The sequence below is a fragment of the Perognathus longimembris genome, chromosome 14 (assembly GCF_023159225.1).
Source record: "Perognathus longimembris pacificus isolate PPM17 chromosome 14, ASM2315922v1, whole genome shotgun sequence".
Lineage (NCBI taxonomy): Eukaryota > Metazoa > Chordata > Mammalia > Rodentia > Heteromyidae > Perognathus > Perognathus longimembris.
The window spans coordinates 29,899,405-29,922,651 of record NC_063174.1 but is presented as its reverse complement, the minus strand read 5'-3'; the positions used below and the strand labels follow the sequence as shown (position 1 = coordinate 29,922,651).

General features: G+C 37.0%; 1 protein-coding gene across 1 annotated transcript in view; it reads left to right on the top strand.

The window, feature by feature from the left end:
* C14H14orf39 (chromosome 14 C14orf39 homolog) overlaps positions 1 to 4,260 on the top strand; it is a 36,500-nt gene extending 32,240 nt beyond the window's left edge. The window contains exons 16-17 of the mRNA XM_048361995.1: positions 1,129 to 1,183; positions 4,061 to 4,260. Of these exons, the coding sequence (XP_048217952.1) occupies positions 1,129 to 1,183; positions 4,061 to 4,260 (255 nt within the window). The remainder of the gene's footprint in view (positions 1 to 1,128; positions 1,184 to 4,060) is intronic.
* The last annotated feature ends 18,987 nt before the right edge of the window (positions 4,261 to 23,247 follow it).

Genomic DNA, 23,247 nt, shown 5'->3' with positions numbered 1-23,247 from the left:
CAATAAAAAGCTAGACACAGTGGCATACACCTTTTATCCCAGCATAAATAGGAAAATTCAGGCTAGCCCAGGCAAAAAGTGAGACCTTACTAAAAAATAACGAAAGGAAAAAAAGCTGAGGCACATGGCTCAAGTAGTAGTAAGCCTACCTAGCAGGTACAAAGCTCTGAGTTCAAACCCCGGTATCACCAAAAAGTTTTTTTTCTAAGGCAGAAAAGAAGGAACAGAATAATAAAACATAAAAGAATCAAGATAAATAGTAAACTGTTGTAGAAAATTAGAACTTTATAATAATTCCATCAATATGAATGAGTTAAATGCTCCATTAAAAGGCAAAGAATGAACCAGGCACGTTTGGCTCATGCTTGTAGTCCTAACTACTCAGAAGACTGTGATCCAGAAACAGTGGTCTTGAAACCAGTGATTTTGGAGACCCCATCTCCAAAATAACCAGCAAAAATGCTGGACTAGAAGCACAGTGGTAGAGTGCCAGCTGAGCAAGCAAGCTGAACAAATGGAAGGCCCTGAGTTCAAATCCTGTTACTGGCAAAAGAAAAAAAAAGTGGGAGGGGGTGGCAAGGGATGGCTAAAAATTCTAGTATAAGATAAAACAGAAATACCGGAAGCCCGGCACTGGTGGCACATGCCTACGATCCTAGATACTCAGAAGGTTAAGATCTGAAGATCTAAGTTTGAGGCCAGCCTGGTCAGAAGTCCATAAGACTCTTCCTCTCCAATTAACTATCAAAAAGCCAGAAGTGGAGCTGTGCCCCAAGTAGCAGAGCCCTAGCCTTGAGCAAAAAAAACCTTGCTTATTTGAACCAAATCTTTCTATGTAGCTCAGGCTGGTGGTCCTCATCCCAAGTTCTGGGATAGACCTTATTTTAATGTGGGTAAGAGATTTTGAAGATACAACTCTCCTTTTATGCTGAATATTGAACCCAGGTCATCATGTAGCTAGACAAGGCTTGTGCCACAGAATCATATACCCAGTCCTAAAACAGAACTTGTTTTAAGTGCAATTCTATGTTATATAATTATGACTTACTGTAATTCTACATATTAGATCTGCTGTATATACTGGTCTACTTATTTCACAAGTAATAATTTGTGGGAATTATTTTCCAGTTTAATGAGCATTATTCTGCAGCAAATTTAAATCCTCCCTCATCACAAGAAATTGGTAAGTGATTTGAAGTTTGCTATATATAAAAACATGTTAATTTCCACCCTACTTTTATAACACTCACTGATCTTTCCTTCCCCCTTCCCTTCCCCTCCCTTTCCCTTTCTCCTCCTCGCCCCACCTTTCCCCCTCTCTCCTTCTCTCCTACTCCAATTTCTTTCCTTCCTTCTTTCCCTCTCTCCCCTTCCCTTTCTCCCTCCTTGCCTTTCTTCCTCCCACTTTCCCTTCCCTTTTCCCTTCTCCTTCCTTTTTCTTTGTATATGGAAATAGAAATAATACAGAAAAGTTCACTTAGAGAGATGAGAGAGGAAGCAAATTATGTCAGTCTACAGACTTAAATTTTTTTATTTTTCTTCTGAGTGAGACGGGAAGATATTAGAGGGTTTTAAGCAAAAGACTGAAATGATCTAACAGGTTTTAAAGAATTACTCTGGATGGCAGAGGGAGAGCAAACTATGGAATAGAGTAAAAGCAGAGAGAGAGGTTAGGAAGCTATTAAAATAATGCAAATGAGAATTGATGGTTGAGATAGTGACAGAAGTGGAGAGAAAACACTTCATTTGAATTATAAAATTTCCTGAAGGTAGAGATGGGAGCATTTGCTTATGGATTGAATGTAAAGATTAAAGGAAAAAAAAAACACAGGATTTTGATGTCAGTGATCCAAGACTAGAGCTTCATGAAATGTGATTGGCTGAAATGTGGGAAGACTGGAGTTTAGTTTTTGAAAGTATTATTGAAACACTGATTTATTAGATACCTAAGTGAAAATAAACTAGGAAATTGTTTATATGTATCTGGAATTTCATGGGATAGAATAAAAGTTTTGAATTTTCTTTTTAGTATAAAATGCATTTCAAGGTCAGACCTATAATCCTAGCTATTCAGGAGGCTGAGATCTGAGGATTGTGGTTCAAAGCCAGCCTGGCAGGAATGTCTGTAAAATGCTTATCTCCAATTAACCACCAGAACACTAGAAGTGGTGCTGTAGCTCAAGTGGTAGAGCTTGAGCTGAAGAGCTCAGAAACAGCGCCCAGGCCCAGAGTTCAACCCCCACAACCAACACACACACACACACACACACACACACACACACACACACACACACGCGCACACACACGCACATGTACACACAAAATACATTTCAACTTTATTGAAATATCACTCAATCTTCATATAGGAATTTTTTAGTTTTACTTTTTATTATTGTAAATGGACATACAGAGGGGTTACAGTTACATAAGTCAAGTAATAATTACATTTCTTTTTGAACAGTGTCACCTCTTTCTTCGTTTTCTCCTAGTATTCCCCTCCCAACCTCCTTCCCGACACAAGTTGTATAGTTCATTTTCAACATAATGTCTAGTACCAGCTGCATTTGTTCATTCTTTGTCCCACCATTTTTGTGCTCCCCTGATCCTCACCAAAACCAGTAAACTTACATAGAAGACAAAAGATACAGAAATAAAAAACAGCAACAAAGGAGAAAAACAAATAGAAACAAAAAGCAAAATAACAAGAACCTCTTATTTCCATTTCTTGGAGAGTTCATCTCCATAAACATCATTTTATATGAGCATATGCACATAGCCATTGAGCCTTTGTGATCCTCTCCTGAGAATATCCTCCTTTGGTCTCGCTATGTGAATGTCTGGGTATAGAAAAAGTATAGATAACTTAGATGACTTATTTCAAGTGAGGCTTTACTGTTGATTTTAAATTTTTTAGTGATGATTTTAAATTAAACCTAAGATGTTAAAAAGACATACTTATAGCTTTAAATAATATAATGAATAAAAAACAATATTTTTTGTTACTGTCAATTTTGAGAGTCAACAATCAAATAACTGTATATGTGAAGTTAAATTAAAAAGTTTCTTTTTGGGGCTGGGAATATGGCCCAGTGGTAGAGTGCTTGCTTGCATACATGAAGCCCTGGGTTCAGTTCCTCAGTACCACATATATAAAAAAAGTCAGAAGTGGTGCTGTGGCCCAAGTGATAGAGAGTGCTAGCCTTGAGCAAAAAGAAGCCAAGGACAGTGCTCAGGCCCTGAGTTCAAGCCCGAGGACAGGCAAAAAAAAAAAAAAAAAAGCCCAAAACCAACCCAATATTCTTTTTAAAACTGTAGAAATCTTTCCACTGTTCTGTCTATTTCTATTAATAATGTCATAAATAAACATTGTTCTGGCTAATAAATATTAGTTAAATAAGTTTACTTAGGCAGTATGTCTCAGATTCAACTTTTTTTTCCCCCCATTTTCATTGCTATGATGGTAGATGAGGTGAGATTTTTGCTCTCTCTTTCTGGACCATAGATTTTTTTTCCCTTTTATCTGTCTCTATTTCTAGGCTCTCCTATTCTAACCTTTTTACACCTGCTCTTTTGAGTAAACGTTATGAAGCTGTTCAAATTAGGTCATAAATGCTTAATGATTTTCTTTTAACCCATTAAATAAAGGCCATGTTCTATAGTGGGACATTCAGCAATTTTTCTAAGCTCACCATTATTAATTCTGATTTAATGTATCTTTTTTATTTCTCAGTGCCCCTGCCAAGTTGAATTGATTGTAGTTACCCTAATCTTCTATGCATGCCTATTTCTGGGTCTTTGTGCTTTTATTTCCACTCCATATTTCACTATGTACACAAGTTTCTTGTTTCTTGCAAGTTGGGCTTAAGTTTATATCTTTTGTAATCTTCCATTGTACCAAGGACAATGCCATGCATATAAGAGAAATATGTTAAAAATATCTGCTAAATAGAAAAACACTTGGATGTTACTATATTTATTGCATGTAGTATGCTATAATCCATTAGGTTATATAAATTTTATGTGCTGAATGGCATGATCTCACTATGTTTATCTTCTACAGGAAACTTATTTGGGAAACCAGAAGGAGAAGATGCCTTTATGTTTTCTTTTCCATCAGACACTTCAGCTCATACATTTGGAGCTGTAAAAGATGATTTTAGCTTTCCATTTTCTTTTGAAAAAAGTCAAAACACACAACCATCCTCTTTAAAAGATTTTTCACCTTCCTCACAAAATACAACACAATTTACATTTTTTTGAGCTAGTTATTTTTAAGTATTTTACTGCTCTATAATCTTCTAGGGTATAACTTTACATTAATACTGAAAAATATATTTTTGTTGATTAATAGGTTAGTTTCTAGTTACTTTAGTTTGATTATATTTATTTAAATATTAAACTACTAAATTTACTGTGGCATTAGCTAATTATTTTCATTTTGCCTTTATATGCCATATTCAGGCAGAACTTTCATTAATCTTAATACAATTCAATACTTTGCCCATTCATCTTTATTATAAATATTAAGCCTACTTCTCACAAGAACATAAGTTCTATTCTTAAATTACTTCAGTTGCATTGATAAGAGTGTAAATTCAAATATCAAAAGACTGTTTAATGATAACTGTGCCAAACAGGGCTCAGGAATGTTTTAGCAGCCAAAAAAGACTTTACAAGTCACTGGGAGCCAGGTGTTTGAGAAGGAAGACATATGAGGTTTGCAGTTCACAGCCAGTCTGAGCAGGAAAGTTTGTGAGATTCTCTTATCTCCAGTTATCCACCAAAAAAGCCAAAAGTGGATCTGTGACTTAAGTGGTAAAGTTCTAGTCTTGAGCATAAAAGCCCAGAATAGGCCCTGAGTTCAAGCCTCAGAACAAGCACACATACACACACACACACACACACACACACACACACAAACAAACACAAACACACACACATCACTAAGGTTCACTTTATTATTGCAGTATGCATGATGGTATTCTAATTCTAATTTCAAAATTTATATTGTTGATTGTTATGTCTGTCAATATTAAAAAATACAACAAGTGGTAAAATTCGAATCTTACTAGTTAGAATCTTTAATGGAATAAAATTAAATGTGAAAGACTAATTTTTGAAACATTTTCAGTGGTAGAACTGTTATTTTTTTTTTGTAAAATCTATTTTGAATAACACTTAGGATTTTGATTCCTATCTTCAAGAAACATGTCATATTTTTATTTTGTTTTAGTATTGACACATTTATATTGTATATGCAGCTTAATTATATGAAACTTATGTATCTTTAAGTTTAAATAAAACCATAAATATTTTTCAGTATCTATATTTTAGTTGTATTGATTTATCAAGCAATAAAAATATGACTTCATATTTGGATATCTAAATATTTTTTAAAAACCTGTTTGTTTCTGCCTCCCCTTCTGCTCCTCATCTGGTCAAGGAAGCTTGTGTCCTCTTTTAGTTCAGTGCTAGCAGGAAATTCCTGACCTCTTAGCCATGATAAGAACCCAAATCCACTCACCTTTCTCTGATTTCTCAAGACATTTTCTTGCCAATTTAGAACTTCTTTCCTTTCCCCCAGAAAATCCTGTTGCATGAGTATGAAATTATTTTATAGTATATTTTTTTGTATGTGTACATGTCCTTTATATGTCTGAATATACAAACCAATTTTGGGTGAGAGTCTATGCTACTTTTTCAGAATATCTACAACATATCAGAATTGTATAAAATTGGGCTGGGAATATGGCCTAGTGGCAAGAGTGCTTGCCTCCCATACATGAAGCCCTGGGTTCAATTCCCTAGCACCACATATACAGAAAACGGCCAAAAGTGGCGCTGTGGCTCAAGTGGCAGAGTGCTAGCCTTGAGCAAAAAGAAGCCAGGGACAGTGCTCAGGCCCTGAGTTCAAGCCCCAAGACTGGCAAAATAAATAAAAATAAATTTATTTTTTAAAACAGAATTGTATAAAATTAAGTCTTTCCAAAGGCTTTTAAGATGACTGTTTTAACTAATGACAAGATTTAAGACAAATTTAGACTGTTAAACAAAACATTTAATAACTAGGTAAAGATGGTAATTCCAGTCAAAAAACTTTTCATACCAGGTATTTTGTGACTCCATGACTAAATTAATTGCTAGTTTTGATTTATAAACAATAGAGACTCAAGCAGGGAGCCAGTGGCTCACACCTATAATCCTTGCTACTAAGGAGGCTGAAATCTGAAGACTGCAGTTTGAAGCCAGCCTGGGCAGGAAAATGAGACTCTTATCTCCTATTAACCACCAGAAAAGCAGAAGTGGCGCTGTGGCTCAAGCCGTAGAGTTCTAGCCTTGAGCTAAAGGATCCCAGGGACAGCACCCAGGCCCAGAGTTTAACCCCAAGACTGGCCAAAAAAAGAAAAAAGAAAAAGAAAAAGACTCTATGAGAATGCCGTAAAAATTATAATTGATTTGTTATTTAAGATTCAAAATTGATTTCAGCCTTGAGCAACCCAATAATTACATGGTTTTTGTATTTTAAATAGATTAGGATTTAAATTTATTGTATATCAATAAATGAGGAAAATATTTTAAAGTAGCTACAGTGGCTGAGCATGGTTATTCAATATCTGCATTTCTAGCTCCTCAGGAAGCTGAGATCGAGAAGATCACAGTTGAAGATCAGCCCTGGCAAATGTTCCCAAGCCTCAACCAATAAGAAGCTAGGCATGGTGATATGTGCCTGTCATATGTGCTATCTGGTCCATGCCAGTCCTGGCAAAAACTGGAACCCAATTTGAAGAAGAAATGATAAAGTACTGGAGGCATGGCTCAGGTGCTAGAGTGCTGGCCTATTAAGTGCTAGGTCCTGAGTTCAAACCCCGTACTGTCAAAAAAGAAAAAGTAAATTTATATATATGCCATTTTGACAATATATAAAAAGATCTTGATGTAGTATTACACTTAAGGAACTTAAAACTAGAATGAAGGGACAAAACTTAGGAAGCAAGATATCCATGCCAATAAAATAGTTAAAATTGTTTCTATGGGTTATAACTTGATCTGTGATTGAGAAGACACCAGTTGCTTCAACAAATAGAAAAAGAGCATCATAAACTGGAAATGCTTGGAAGTAACTGAACAGGCAAAATTTTAATTAAGACTTTTTAAAGGTATGCAGACCATAATATTCTTAACTATAAGATTGATGCATTTTTGCACTTTTTTTTTTTTGGCACTGAGGAATGAACAGAGCCTGCTCATCCATTGAGCTACACCTCTAGTCCTGAGTTGATGCCTTTTCAGCTTTACAATTTTTGTTGCCAAACTCTTAATGGCTGATGTTCAACATAATTTTAAACACTTCTGAATAGGGTTGAATTGGTAAAGGAAACAATCTTCTAGATAAGGTTTTTAGGTAAGTAAAAAGGACTAAGATTAAACTGACAACACAATCAGAGGAGAAAGGAATTCAACTATGTCATTCATTTTAAGAGCCAATGTTTTAAAACAGTGACCTTCAGAGAACTGGAACATGTCGTGTACATGTGTGCTTGCGTCCAGCAGCCAGTCAGCCAGCTAGATTGATGTTACATGAGAGGTCAGGATTGTAGTAGTAGCAAGCTCAATATAGCAAGACAGTGGGCTGGAAATTCAGCCAGTAAAAACTGATGTTGCACTCAATTGCAAAGTTCACAGTACAGATAAGGCAGGCTGGCAACTAAAGGGTTTTTATGTTGGACTCTTGGGAAGAATTTCCTCTTTGAGAAAACTTACATTTTTCCCTTAAAGCCTTCAACTGACTGGATTAGGCCCACCCGCATTTATGGAGATTAATTTGCTTTTTGCAAAATCTACTATGTTAATCAAGAACAGCATTGCAGCACCCCTTCTGTCTCGGCCTCTTAAGTGACTGAGGCTATAGGACCACTTAAGCCCAGTGCTTACAAGCCAGCCCCATAAAGGATAACAATTGGGGCTGGGAATATGGCCTAGTGGCAAGAGTGCTTGCCTCTTATACATGAAGCCCTGGGTTCAATTCCCCAGTACTACATATATAGAAAATAGCCAGAAGTGGCGCTGTGGCTCAAGTGGCAGAGTGCTAGCCTTGAGCAAAAAGAAGCCAAGGACAGTGCTCAGGCCCTGAGTCCAAGCCCAGGACTGGCAAAAAAAAAAAAAAAAAAAAAAGTAATATTCACAGATCCAGGGATTAGCTTGGTTGGATATCTTTAAAGAGGGCATTTACCTATATCAAAATAGAGGTTTTCCAAGTTACTTAGCTTAATTCCTCTTTTCCATTCCCCTTAAGAATATCGTAACAGTAGTTATATTCAGCTTTGGTTCTCTACATTACATCTTTTCTATCTGAATTCTTGCTTGGTTTTAAAATGTGTGTATATATCTAGATCTGTCGATCAATATACATAAAAAGATCTATATAGAGAGATGGAAATTGTTACATTTCTTCCTAACATGCTGTTCTATGGGCCTTGATGAAGTCGTATGCCCATAATACCATACCAAAGAGTTGTACTACTCCCAAATATTCCAGTGCATTGAACCCTGGAGCCAAACCTCCCCCTACTTCCAAATGGTGGATATTTACAGATTTTTTTCTGCCTCTACAGTTTTGTCTTTTCCAGAATGCTGCAGAAATAGAAACATATGATATGTAACCTTGGCTATCTGGCTGCTTTTATGTAGCAAAATGAATTTAGGCTTTATCCATATTGATGTATGAATAATAGACTATTCCTTTTCACTGCTAAGTAGTTCACTGTGATGTATAAGCAAAGTGTTGTTATAGCCAACCTGTCAATCTATGGATGGAAAAAAGAAAACTAATGGCTTTTTGTGATTATAAATATTGCTGCTATGAACATTCATATGCAGGATTTTGTATGACTATGAATGTCTCAGTCTGCTAATAACAAAACATTATAAACTAGGCAGCTTGTAAATAGTAGCTTATTGTTTCTCATACTCTTGGAGGCTGAGAAGTCCAAGACCCAACACATCGGCGAATTTGGTATCTGGTGAATGCAAAATATTGATATGTTTTTCATTTTTCATATAGCCAATAAGGCTCAAATTTCCTTTGGGACTTCCTTACACTCACTTAAAAGCTTGCTTATTTAATTTTTACATATTTTGGTAGGTTTTTCAAATGTCTTTCTGTTATTTCTGTTTTAATAGCATTATAGACCAAGAAATTTGTGTAATTTGTGAAGGGGCAGTACTGGGGTTTGAACTCAGGAACCTATTTAGTAGGCAGACACTCTGCCACCTGAACCAGGTACCTAGTTCTTTTTTTTTTTTCTCTCTTTCTTTCTCTTTTTGTTGGTCATAGGGCTTCAACTCAGGGCCTGGGCACTGTCCCTGAGTTCTTTTTGCTCAAGGCTAGTGCTCTACCAGCCACGCAGCACTGCTGGCTTTTTGCTAGTTAATTGCAGATAAGTGTCTTATGGACTTTAATTTTGTTTTTGTTATTATTTTTTATGTGGTGGTACTGAGGAATTGAACTCAGAGCCTCATGCTTGCTAGGCAAGCACTCTACCACTAAGCCACATTCCTAGCTCCCTCAGGGACTTTAATGCCCAGACTTGCTTCAAATTGTGATCCTCAGATCTCAGCCTCCTAAGTAGCTAAGATTACAGGCATGAGCCACCAGCACCCAGCTTGCAGTTCTTTTAAAATTTATTGAACATTGTTTTATGTCAAAGCATATAATGTACTTTGGTGAATGTCACATGGCACCTAGGAAGAAATTTAATCTGCTGTTTTGGGATGGAGTTCTAAAAATGTCAACTAGACTGACAATGTTGTTTTAATAATCTAGATTATTATCTTTGTCAGGTTTTTTTGTTTGTTTGTTTGTTTTGTTTTTTTTGGGGGGGGGCAGTCCTGGGCCTTGGACTCAGGGCCTGAGCACTGTCCCTGGCTTCCTTTTTGCTCAAGGCTAGCACTCTGCCACTTGAGCCACAGCGCCACTTCTGGCCGTTTTCTGTATATGTGGTGCTGGGGAATCGAACCCAGGGCCTCATGTATACGAGGCAAGCTCTCTCGCCACTAGGCCATATCCCCAGCCCAGGTTTGTTTGTTTTTTATTTTATTTTTACATGTTAGGTATCAGACCCTGAGTCGCACATGTTAGGCATGTCCTCAACTCCTCTGCCCCAGTTATGTCATTTTTTTGTTTCATGTATCTTGAAAGTGTATTGTTAGGTGTACACATTTAATATTGGTATGGGTTTGCAGAGAATTTATTCCTTTATTATTATACAATAACCCTCTGAAGTCTACTTTGTTTAGTAGTAATATTTATCTCTTTATATTTAAAATGAGTTTCCTTATGGACAACAAATAACTTTTACATTTTATCCAACCTGAAAATCTCATTTTATTGGTGCCTTTAGGCCATTTTCCACCCAATACTGAGGTTTGAACTCAAAGGTTCATGCTTGCTAGGCTGGCACAATACTGGTAAGCCAATATTCAGCCCTCTTCTTTTTTACTGCTTATTTTTTGGATGGAGTTGCTTTTCCACCTGGGTACCTGCCTGAGCTTGATCTGCCTACTTTAGGTGATCTCTGGGATTACATGTGCATACCACCATATCCAGGTTCCCTCTGGAGAGACCTTCACATGTACTTTTCTGCCCAGAACCAAGAACTACAGGCCTAGAACCACAGTTCTCCTAATTTAGCCTACCACATGGCTTGTGATGAGATTGTTTACCACTACACTCAACTCTGTGTTGAGAAATAATCTTGTAAACATTTTATGCCTAGACTGGCTTGAGTATCAATCCTTTCATTCTCAGCCTCCAAATTGCTAAGTTACAGGCATGAATTATCAGTCCATGGAGTAGACCATTCATGTTTAATGTAATGATTAAAAAATTTTTACCATTGATAAGTCTGATAATAAGTACACTTCTCCTTTTTGAGACTGTCACCCCTTCCTTCACTTTGTAATTACTGATTTTTTTATTAAAACATTTTTTTTCTGGCCCTGGGCTTTGAACTCTGAGCCTTGGTGCTGTCCCTAGCTCTTTTTGCTGAAGGCTGGTACCACTTGAACAACAGCACTGCTTTGAGCTTTGTCTGTGATTGATTGGAGATAAGTGTCTCATGGACTCTCTTGCATGGGCTGGCTCTGAACTGCAATCTTCACATCTCAGTCTCCTGAGTAGCTAGGATTACAGGTGTGAGCTACCAATGCCTGGCTATTAAAACCTTTTTTCTACCTGTTTTTAAAAATGTATTCCATGTGTTCTTTGTTTCTTCTTTCTTGTCTTCTCTTGAACACTGTAAAGGGATTCCATTTTGTTTCTTGAATTATCTTACTTTATAAACCACAGTGTGTGTATACAGTTTCTCTAAAATTTGGTTTTATTAAAGTTTACATTCAAATACTATTATATCATTTTATGTATAGTGTAAGCATATATTTTTGGTTCCACTCTTGGTTTTGAGCTATTTTTAAAAGCTTGCTTTTACAATTAAGCTACAAACATGTACTATCCACTAAAATTTTAGCTTGTCAATTGTCCCTTTTTATCCATTGAAATGGAGAAAATAATTATTTTATTATCTTATATTCAATTTTAGTGCTCTTTACGTAAGTAAATTTTGTCTAGCATCATGTATCCTTTCTGAAGAACTTGCTTTAATATTTCTTATATAACAGGACTGCTAATAGTGTTGTTGTTTCAAATAAATCTTACTTGTTTCTTTTCAATTTTTTATTGCTGCCATCCTGGGTGCTGTCCCTGAGCTTTTGTGCTCAAGGCTAGCGTTGTACCACCTGAGCCACAGCTCCATTTCAGCTTTTTGGTGGTTAATTGGAGATAACAGTCTCATAGACTTTCCTTCTTGGGCTGGCTTGAAACCCACCCTCAGCTTTCAGCCTCCTAAATAACTAGGATTACAGGTATGAGCTGCTCGAACCCAGCCTTTTACATTTATGACATATTTTTTACTGAGTCTAGAATTTTCCATTTATAAGGTGTTTTTGTTTGCTTAGCTCATGGTTTTTCTTTCTCTAATAAACAAAAATATCACTCTGTAGAGCATGGGGGCCTATAATCTCAGCATTTAGGGATGGTAAGACCAGGGGTTTATGGGCCACATAGCAAGACTCTGTCTCCAAAATAATGATTAATTAATTGGTTTTAAAGTCACTCTGCTTTTTTGTTTCCCAGTCATGGGGCTTGAACTCAGGGACTGTGTGCTGTCCCTGAGCTTTTGTGCTCATGGCTAGTGCTCTACCACTTGAACCACAGCTCCACTTCAGCTTTTTGGTGGTTATTTTGAGATCAGAGTCTCACAGACTTTCATGTTTGGACTGGTTTTGAACCCCAATGCTCAGATCTCAGCCTCCTGAGTAGCTAAGATTACAGACATGAGCCCCAGGCGGGAACCAGCCTGAAGTCTATTTCAATTTTTACCTTTTTTCTTTATATGTCTTTTTCTCTCTGCTGCCTCCAAGATTTGCACTTTTGTCCTTTAATTTCTGCAGCTAGAATATGATATAATTAGAGTTTTTTTTCATTTGGGGTATTTATCCTATTGGAAATTTTCCTGAGATTTAGTGATCTCTTAGGTTTATTGTTTAGTATGTGTTACTGATTTGGAAAATTCTCACACATTTGTTTCTTCAAACATTTTTTCTGTCCTTTTCTTTATCTCTCTTCTATCTTTCTATCTTCTGATCTTTCTATCTTTCATGTATGAAACCACAGCTCTAGGAGTCCAGCTTTCTATCAACTCTTTGATTGGTGTAATTTCTACAGACATCAAATTCACCGACTTGTTCTTCTGGTGCCTTGAGTCTGATGAACATATCAAAGGCATTTTTTATCTTTGTTATTGTGTTTGTTTGTTTAACATTTCCATTTGATTGCTTTTTTCTTTTGCCAATACCAGGATTTGAACTCAAAGTTTCTTCCTTGTTCAGCTTGCTTGCTTGACTGGAGTTCTACCACTTAAACCAACCTCTAGCCCAGCTTTTTGTTGGTTATTTTGGAGATGGTGTCTATTGAACTTTTCTGTCTATGCAGTCCTGCAGATCTAAGCCTCCTGAACAGGATTACAGGTGTGAGCCACTGTCACACAGCATCTTTTTGATTCCTTATTTTATTTTCTATCTATTAGAATTATCTTCTTTTTTTTTTCTCTTGTCAATTTTCGTTTTATTGTACTACTTGTGCCAAGGAATACAAACTGTGCAATTATGTTTAAGGGTTTAGTTATTTAACAAATTCGTTTAAAAGACAAGCAGCTTAAATACAAGTTTTGTGATTATCATTAAAAAAGTAAAATCGCAGTCAGTGAAGCTTTGGACAAAGCAATGACGCGCACACGACTCGCACATGACTGACCTGACTGAACAGGCCCCACCCGCTCGGCCCCTCTCACCCTGTCGCTGGGCGCAGGCTGCTTCCCTGCCTTCTCCCTCTCCACGCTGCTATGCAGGGACGTGGGAAGAATGCAGCGAGCCTCTAGAGCGCTGTGCTTCTCACTACAGCAGCGGATGGAAGCCGCTGTGTCTAGATGATCAATTATTAATGGTCCATTCATCTGACACTGCCAGTTACTAGTTATAGCTTACACTTACTTATTGATGAATTTCCACAGCCCATACAGAGGGTCAGGACCTCCCTTTCCATAGTAATCATTGTAATTTTAAAGTATCAAACATGGTTATAATATCTTTGTGAGAAAATATCAGATGATTACTTTTCTCCTAAGAATGTATTATTATTTCTATTTATGCTTTATGCTTTTTGTTCAAAATTAGGCATATTATGATATGCTGAAACAGGATTAAAAGAGTACATTTTGGGACCTCAAAAAGGAACATCTTTCTTTTCCTAAGTCTTTAGTACAGTGCTTTGATTTTATGTATGTATGAGTTTAGCTGGATACAAGATTTGTTGTTGAAGAAGTTAGTTTCAGTGCATCATATATTTTATTTTTCTAAGGGAACCTTGTATTTAAGGTACTAGCTCATTTTCTGTGGAGATTATTATTTTCTTATTCTCTGTCAGCCTGCCTTCTGTGTGGAATTTCCAGCTTGGGTGGGGGGAGAGATTGAGAGAGAGAGAGAGAGAGAGAGAGAGAGAGAGAGAGAGAGAGAGAGAGAGAGAGAGAGAGAGAGGAGAGAGAGAGAGAAGAGGAAAGAGAGAGAGAGAGAAGAGAGAGAGAGAGGACCCCAACCACTCCTAGGTATTTTGCTATAAAGGTGTTCCCATAGCGTTTATACGATTTTGCTACATGTCTCAACCTTTTCCTAGGTTTTGGGCTTTCTCTAAGTTTATGATTTGAAGAGAGAGCCAGTAGGTAATATGTGATGAAAATGTCCATTATCAACTTGATTGGATGGAGAAGCACCTGTGATTAGTAAAGCACTCTTTTGGGGATGTCCAGACAAAATTAACCAGGAGAAGAAGAGTCACCCTTAATGTGGGCAGCACCATCATATAGGCTGGGGGCCTGGGTGGAATGAAAAGGGAAATAAAGGCAGCTAGGATGGGCATTTTCCTCTCTGCTTCCTGGCTGCCATTCTGTGAGCTGCTTTGCTCTTCCATACCCTCCTGACCATGATGAACTAAAACATCTGAAACTGTAAGTTAAATCATTTTTCACTTTAAGAATTTTTTTGGGGGGGTGAGGCATTTTCTCATAGCAATGGAAAGTCCAACACAACATTTTGTTTCTTTTTCTTTGTTTTATATGTTTATTCTGTTTTGTTTTTGGACTTTTTGAGACAATGCTTATGTTATTCAGACTGGCCTTGAACTTGCTATGTAGTCCAGTCTGGTCTCAGATTCATGATCCCTCAGTCTCTGCCTCCCAACTGCTAGGATTATCAGTATATGACTCTATGCTCAGTTTTTTGTATTATTTTTTAATAAAGACTTTAGATTTATTGGGAAATCTATACAATACAATTTGGGATAATTACATATCTTCTATTATCTTCTTCTGTAAGTCCTCAGTCTTTTTTGAGGGGGAAACAATATTGAGGTTTAAGTTCTTATGGCCTTGCTAGGCAGACACTATACCACTTGAGCCAGTCTTTTTTTTTTTTTTTTGCTTTAGGTATTTTGAGTATAGGGTCTATGGTTTTTACCCAAAGCCAGCCACCAACTTGTGATCCTCCTCCTATCAGTGCCTCATACCTAATCAGTATAGAATGTATTATCAGCTATATTCACCATGCTGTTCATTAGATCTCTGTAATTTTTCATCCTGCCTAACTGAAACTGTACCTTTGACCAACATCTCCTCATTTCCCCCACCTCTAGCAGCCACCATTCGACTCTGCTTCTATGAGGTTGACATATAAATGACTCAGTATTATATTTTTCTGTGCCTAGCTTATTTCCCTTAGCATAATGTCCACCAATGTCATCCATGAAGGATTTACTTTTTTTTCTAGTAAAGGCTGAATAATATTTGAGTATGTGCTGATCACATTTTCTTGAATGGATAGTTGTTCAAATTGATGTTTCTGCCAGAGGATGAGCACCAGTAACCTTTGGCACTATAAATTCGGCAGTGTTTCGAAACTCTGAAACTAATGTAAACTTAATTAAATTGGATCAAATGAGTTTGAAACCATAGTATCATTACCTAGAAATTACTTGACTATTGAGTGTTTAATTCAGTATGAAACTAAGGCAGTTTTAGTATTCAAATGGCCTTACCTTTTTTTTTCTTTTAAGTGTTCTGGTAGCTTTTAAACAGTGTCATTTATGTCAAACAAAGTTTTGGGAATTAACTAATTCTCTGTGTATTATAGCATTATTATACTTAAGCATAATCAGGAAATAAATTGTAAATCTGACTAGAGTAGATGAGAATGTGTAGATTACTATCTATAAAATAGCTCTATGCTATTATGCTACTTATTTAGAGTTATGTCATTTTTGGTGAGCGGAAAATATAAAGATTAGTAAAATGTAAAGATTAGCATTTGCTCATGTTAACCAAGTAGACATTAATTTTTCAAGGGCCTATACATGTACACAGAGCTTCTGTGGCCAGCTTTAAATGACCAGAGTGCTAATAATTTCGGAATACTGTTATTACAATTTTAAAAATAAAACTTCCGGGGCTGGGGATATAGCCTAGTGGCAAGAGTGCCTGCCTCGGATACACGAGGTCCTAGGTTCGATTCCCCAGCACCACATATACAGAAAACGGCCAGAAGCGGCGCTGTGGCTCAAGTGGCAGAGTGCTAGCCTTGAGCGGGAAGAAGCCAGGGACAGTGCTCAGGCCCTGAGTCCAAGGCCCAGGACTGGCCAAAAATAAATAAATAAATAAATAAATAAATAAATAAATAAAACTTCCTTTTTTTAAAAAAGAAAACAAACAAGGTCTCATTATGTAGTTGTGGTTGGCCTTGAACTTAAGATCCTCCTGCTTCTGCTACCTCCCTTATGCTGGGATTACAGGAATGATCCACTACTCTTAGCAAATTTTCTGACCTTTTCAAGGAATCAATGAGCAAGAGATATATAATTTAAAGATAGTGAGCCTGGCATGTTGCTGCTTTCTCTTTGAATTTCAATTGCTGCCATAGAACTTGCCTTAGAGGCTGAATGGCTCATTTAGAAACATCTCCATTGCCTTACTTTCCATTTTGCTATGATTTCCCCGAAGTTGACACAAGTCACATGTAATCAAATCTATGTTTCTGGTGGACAGGCTTGTCCTAATATTCTCTGACTCACACCCATGTTGTTTGTAGCTCAGCAGTTCTGCTTCTAGACTATCATTTTTGTTTTTAAGAGATCTTTTTATAATGCCGCCATAGAATTTGTTATACTGTTAGTTGAAAAAACTTAAAAAAGCTAGACCAGACATGATAACCTAAAACAAAATTTTAAAGTTAGAATATTATTTTGTGTAGTTTGTATTCAACTATGTCAAGATGTAAATATATAAGAAAGATTTTACTATGTTAACAATAGGTTTTATTTAATGTAATAATTTTACTATTTTAACCCAATTTTCATTTATTTTTATGTATCTGTGGTGCTGGGAATTGAACCCTGGACCTTAGGCATGGGTAAGAAGTGCTTTGTCACAGAGCTACATTCTCAATTCCTTATTATTTTTGTTTGTAATTTTTAAAATAAAAATCATATATTAGACAATATTCTTGTATCAATGTTGGATTTCTTAGGTGTGATAGTGATATTATTATTATATTGAAGAATGTTCCTAATGGAAAATATATATCTGCTACTTATTTTCAAATGACTTTTTAAGAGTTTTATTTTTCTGTAAAGGTGATATACATAGAGGTTACAGTTATATAAGTAAGGTAATGAGTGCATTTCTTTTTGAACAGTGTTACCCCCTCCCTTGTTTTCTCTCATTTTCATCTCCCCCAACTCTCCTACCCCCCCAAGTTTTTCTAACACAGTATCTAGTGAGTATCTCTGTTACATTGGTTCACCTTTATCCCACCATTTCTGTGATTCCCCTTCCCCAAATCAGATATAAATAAGATTTATAAATAAGATAAAGGGTACTGAAATCAGAAACAGTGTCCACAGGGAATAAACCAGCATGAAAAAAAAAGACAGAAGAAATAACTGCATCTGGCTGGGGATATGGCCTAGTGGCAAGAGTGCTTGCCTCATATACATGAAGCCCCAGCACCATGTATAGAGAAAACAGCCAGAGTGGCGCTGTGGCTCAAATAGCAGAGTGTTACCCTTCAGGAAAAAAAAAAAAAAAAGAAGCCAGGGACAGTGCCCAGGACTGGCAAAAGAAAGAAAGAAATAACTGCAAAGAGTACAGTAAAAAACAAAACAAAACAAAAAAACCCTCTTGTTTCCATATCAGGGAGTTCATTTCAATTAGTGTCATTTTATATGGTCATATGTACATAGCTATTGGGCTATTGTGATCCTCTGTTAGGACTTCCCTGGATGTATACTAATTATTACAAATGAGGGAAACCATGGAGCCTGTTTTTCTTTGGGTCTGGCTTATTTTACTTAACATGATTTTATTTTTTGCCAGTCCTGGGGCTTAATCAGGGCCTGAGCACTACTCCTGTGCTTCTTTTGCTCAAGGCTCTACCACTTGAACCACAACACCACTTCTGGCTTTTTCTGTGTATGTGGTACTGGGGAATCGAGCCCAGGGCTTCATGCATGCAAGGCAAGCACTCTACCACTAAGCCAGATTCCATGCCCACTTAACATGATTTTTTTCCTTTTTTAACTTTAGTTTTTCGTCTTTTTATTATAAAATGCACAAAAATACAAATACACAGAAATAAAAATTACCATTTTAATCATGTTATATGTCTGCATTTCCTCTATTTTAGGGCTCAATGATATTTCATGTATATGTATGTCACATTTGCCTGATCCAACCATCTGTTGATGTGTACCACTGCAGTCAGCTGTTGATTGAAATGAGGTTTTGCAACCTTTTTTGCCTGAATTGGCCTCAAGTTGACATCTTCCCCGTCTCACTCTCCCTACTAGCTAGGATTGCAGGCATGAAACAACACCATCTGGCTTTCATTTTTATTCTTCTTCCCTGCCCTTTTGATGATACAAACTATTTCAATTATGAGTAATGAGGACTTTAAAATAACTAATAGTAATCTGCCTCTCTTGAATTAGTGAGTCTCTTCTTATTGTCTGTTCCTGATAGGTAGAAAAATAAAAGGGGTAAAATGTTACTGTCCTACTAATAACAAATTCAAGAAACTAAGGTCTACTACATGGAAAAGATAGGCAGAGTATAAGGCTTGAATGTCTACAGTGTTCTAGGTAATGAGCATAATGTAGGCAAAGATGCAAAGTCAGGAACTTGACATTTTGAAGAGACAGAAGTAAGGTGTGGCTGGAACATAATGAATAAGGGACAGGGAGAGGGGAGTAACAGTTGTTTTTCTTATTTAAACTAAGCAAAAATTTGTCCTCCACAGTAACAGGAATGCCTTCTAAGAACCTGAATTTATTTATGTAAAATCCTAGTTTTCAAAAACTAGTTATGTTACAAAATTTTAGTCCTACATTTCAGCATAACACAAGAATAACTTGTGACTATGTTTCCAATGTCTTCGAAATGTAATTAGCTTTTCATGCATATTATACCAAACAATGAAACCGGGTATTCTTTTTCTGCGAGTACAGAACTAGAGCGGAAAGTATCTCTTGTGTGCTTTACTAAATAAAATACCACCCATGTGCTTTCCACTATCCTTTAAAATTTTATCTTAATGACACCTCTGCAATATCCTTTCTAATTTTACTAAGCACTAGCACTTCTTGTGTGCACTAAAAATATTTGATTGATGCCTTGTTGCAACCTTTAAAACATTCTTATAATTTATCTAGTTAAAAAATTAGATTTTGTGTTCCATAAGTACAAAGATTAAGTTATAGACATTTTACTGTCTATCTCCAAGTACAGTAAGTTTTAATTGTCTCTATAATCTTGGACACTTCCATTTTTTCCCTCCTGACTCTAGTATGCTTACTATTGCTTCTTCAAAGTCTAACTTAGTACCTAGCTCATAATAGATGCCCAATAAATATTCTTTAAAATATTTTTTTATTATAAAACTGATGTACAGAGAGGTTACAGTTTCATATGTTAGGCATTGGATACATTTCTTGTACTGTTTGTTACCTTGTCCCTCATACCCCCCTCCCCCTCCCCCTTACCCTTTCCCCCCCTGAGGTGTTCAGTTGACTTACACCAAACAGTTTTGCAAGTATTGCTTTTGTAGTTGTTTGTCTTTTTTTACCCTGTGTCTCTCAATTTTGGTATTCCCTTTCAATTTCCTAGTTCTAATACCAGTATACACGGTTTCCAATATACTCAGATAAGATTACAGAGATAGTGTAGATACAATCACAGGAAGGTGATACAAGAAGATCATCAATAGTAGAAGCTACAGATACACATGGGATGTTGAAAGTAGTTACAACTGTGATATAACAATCGTTTCCATAACATGGAGTTCATTTCACTTAGCATCATCTTATGTGATCATAAGGGTATAGCTATTGGGCTCTTGTGATCCTCTGTTGTGACTTGCCTAAACCTGTGCTAATTATTCCCAATAAGGGAAACCATAGAGTCCATGTTTCTTTGGGTCTGGCTTACTTCACTTAGTATAATTTTTTCCAAGTCCTTCCATTTCCTTACAAATGGGGCAATGTCATTCTTTGTGATAGAGGCATAAAATTCCATTGTGTATATGTACCACATTTTCCTGATCCATTCGTCTACTGAGGGGCATCTGGGTTGGTTCCAGATTCTCGCTATGACAAATTGTGCTGCAATGAACATTGTTGTGCTGGTGGCATTACTGTGATTTTGTTTGTGGTATTTTGGATAGATACCCAAAAGTGAGGTTGCTGGGTCATAGGGGAGTTCTACATTTAGCCTTCTGAGGAATCTCCATACTGCTTGCCAGAGTGGCTGAACCAGTTTACATTCCCACCAACCATGAAGTAGGGTTCCTTTTTGGCCACATCCCCTCCAACAATTGTTATTGTTAGTTTTCTTTTCTTTTTTTGGCCAGTCCTGGGGCTTGGACTCAGGGCCTGAGCAGTGTCCCTGGCTTCTTCTTGCTCAAGGCTAGCACTCTGCCACTTGAGCCACAGCGCCACTTCTGGCCATTTTCTGTATATGTGGTGCTGGGGAATCGAACCCAGGGCCTCATGTATACAAGGCAAGCACTCTTGCCACTAGGCCACATCCCCAGCCCCTAGTTTTCTTGATATATGACATTCTTACTGGGGTGAGATGGAATCTCAATGTTGTTTTTATTTGCATTTCTTTTATGGCCAGTGATGTAGAGCACTTTTTCATATGTCTCTTGGCCATTCTCATTTCCTCATCAGAGAAGTCTCTTTGTAAGTCTTTAGCCCACTTGATGAGGGGGCTATTGGTTCTTTGCGGTTTTGTTTTGGAAGAAGGTAATTTTTTTAGTTCTGCATATATTTTAGATATGAGGCCTTTGTCCGTTGAATTACCGGTAAAGATCTTCCCCCAGTCTGTGGGCTTTCTGTTTATCTTGTGAGCTATGTCCTTTGCCCTGCAGAAGCTCTGCAGTTTGATGCAGTCCCATTTGTCCAACCTTTCTTTGTTTTGTCGCATTTCTGGGTCTTTGTTAAGGAAGTTCCGTCCTGTGCCAAGGAGCCCAAGTGTTTCTCCTACTCCTTCCTTTAGTGTTTTCAGGGTGTCTGTTTTGATTTCGAGGTCTTTAATCCATTTGGAATTGATTTTGGTTCAGGGTGATATATAAGGATCTAGTTTTAGTTTGTTGCATGTGTTGAGCCAGTCTTGCCAGCACAATTTGTTAAAGAGGCTGTCTTTCTTCCAAACTATTGTTTTAGCCCCTTTATCAAAGATTAAGTAGGCGTAGTTCTGTGTGTTCATTCCTGGGTCTTCAATTCTGTTCCATTGGTCTTCAGGCCTGTTCCGGTGCCAATACCAAGCTGTTTTTATTACTATAGCTTTATAATACAACTTGAAGTTGGTTATTGTAATTCCTCCCGCACTGTTCTTTCTGCTTAGGATTGTTTTTGCTATTCTAGGTCTTTTATTGTTCCATATGAATTTCTGGATTGCTTCCTGTATTTCATCAAAAAATGGTGTTGGGATATTAATGGGTATTGCATTGAATTTGTAGATAGCCTTTGGCAATATTGCCATTTTGATTATATTAATCCTCCCAATCCAGGAGCATGGGAAGTTTTTCCATTTCCTTAGTTCTGACTTAATTTCGTTTTTCAAGGTTTTAAAGTTCTCCTCAAAGAGGTCTTTCACTTCTTTGGTTAAGGTTATTCCTAGGTATTTTATGTTTTTAGGGGCTACTGCAAAGGGAGTTGCTTTCCTGATATCAGCCTCGGTCTTCGGGTTGTTAGCATAGAGAAAGGCCATTGATTTTTTGAAGGTTTATTTTATATCCTGCCACTTTGCCAAAGTTTTGGATCAGCTCTAGTAGCTTGGGGGTAGAGTCTATGGGATTCTTTAGGTATAGGATCATGTCATCTGCGAAGAGAGAAAGTTTAACTTCATCTTTAAGTACTTGGATCCCCTTTATATTTTCTTCTTGCCTGATTGCTCTGGCTAGGAATTCTAGTACTATGTTGAAGAGCAGGGGAGAGAGTGGACATCCCTGCCTTGTTCCTGATTTTAAAGGGAATGGCTTTAGTTTTTCACCATTTAGAGTTATGCTTGCTGTTGGTTTGTCATAAACTGCCTTGATTATATTCAGGAATGTTCCCTGGAATCCCAGTTTTTCCAGGGCTTTTAGCATAAATGGGTGCTGGATTTTATCAAACGCTTTTTCCGCATCCAGAGATAAAACCATGTTGTTCTTTACCTTGCTCCGGTTGATGTGGTGGATTACATTAATTGACTTGCGTATATTAAACCAACTTTGCATGCCTGGGATGAATCCAGTTTGATTGTGGTGTATGATTTTTTTGATGACCTGTTGAAGTAGATTGGCCAGAATTTTGTTGAGAATTTTTGCGTCTATGTTCATCAGGGAGATCGGTCTATAGTCCTCCTTCCGTGATGAGCCCCTGCCTGGTTTTGGGATGAGGGTTATACTGGCTTCATAGAATGAGTCTAGAAGTGAACGTTCTCTTTCAATTTCATTGAAGAGTTTGAGAAATATTGGTGTGAGTTCTGTTTTGAAGGCCTTGTAGAATTCTGCAGTGAATCCATCTGGACCTGGGCTTTTCTTGGATGGGAGATCATTTATTGCCGTTTCTATTTCAATACTGGATATGGGTCTGTTTAGAAGGTTTAAATCTTCATAGTTCAGTTTGGGGATATGAATTTTTTCTAGGAAATCATCCATTTCTTCCAAGTTCTCGAATTTGTTGGCATAAAGGTTTGCAAAATAGTCCCTTATTATTTTCTGAATTTCGGTTATTTCTGTGGTGATGTTACCTGTTTTATCTCTTATCTTGTTTATTTGAGTGTGCTGCCTTTGTTTTTTGGTCAGGTTTGCCAGGGGTCTGTCTATCTTGTTGATTTTTTTTCAAAGAACCAACTCTTTGTTTTGTTGATTCTTTCAATGTTTTTTTTCATCTCTAATTGATTTAATTCTGATTTGATTTTAATTATTTGCTTCCATCTATTGATTTGGGGTTTGGCTTGCTGTTCTCTCTCAAGGAAATTAAGGTGCTTCCTTAAATTATTGAGTTGCTGTTTCTCCAGTTTGTTGATGTATGCACTCAGAGATATA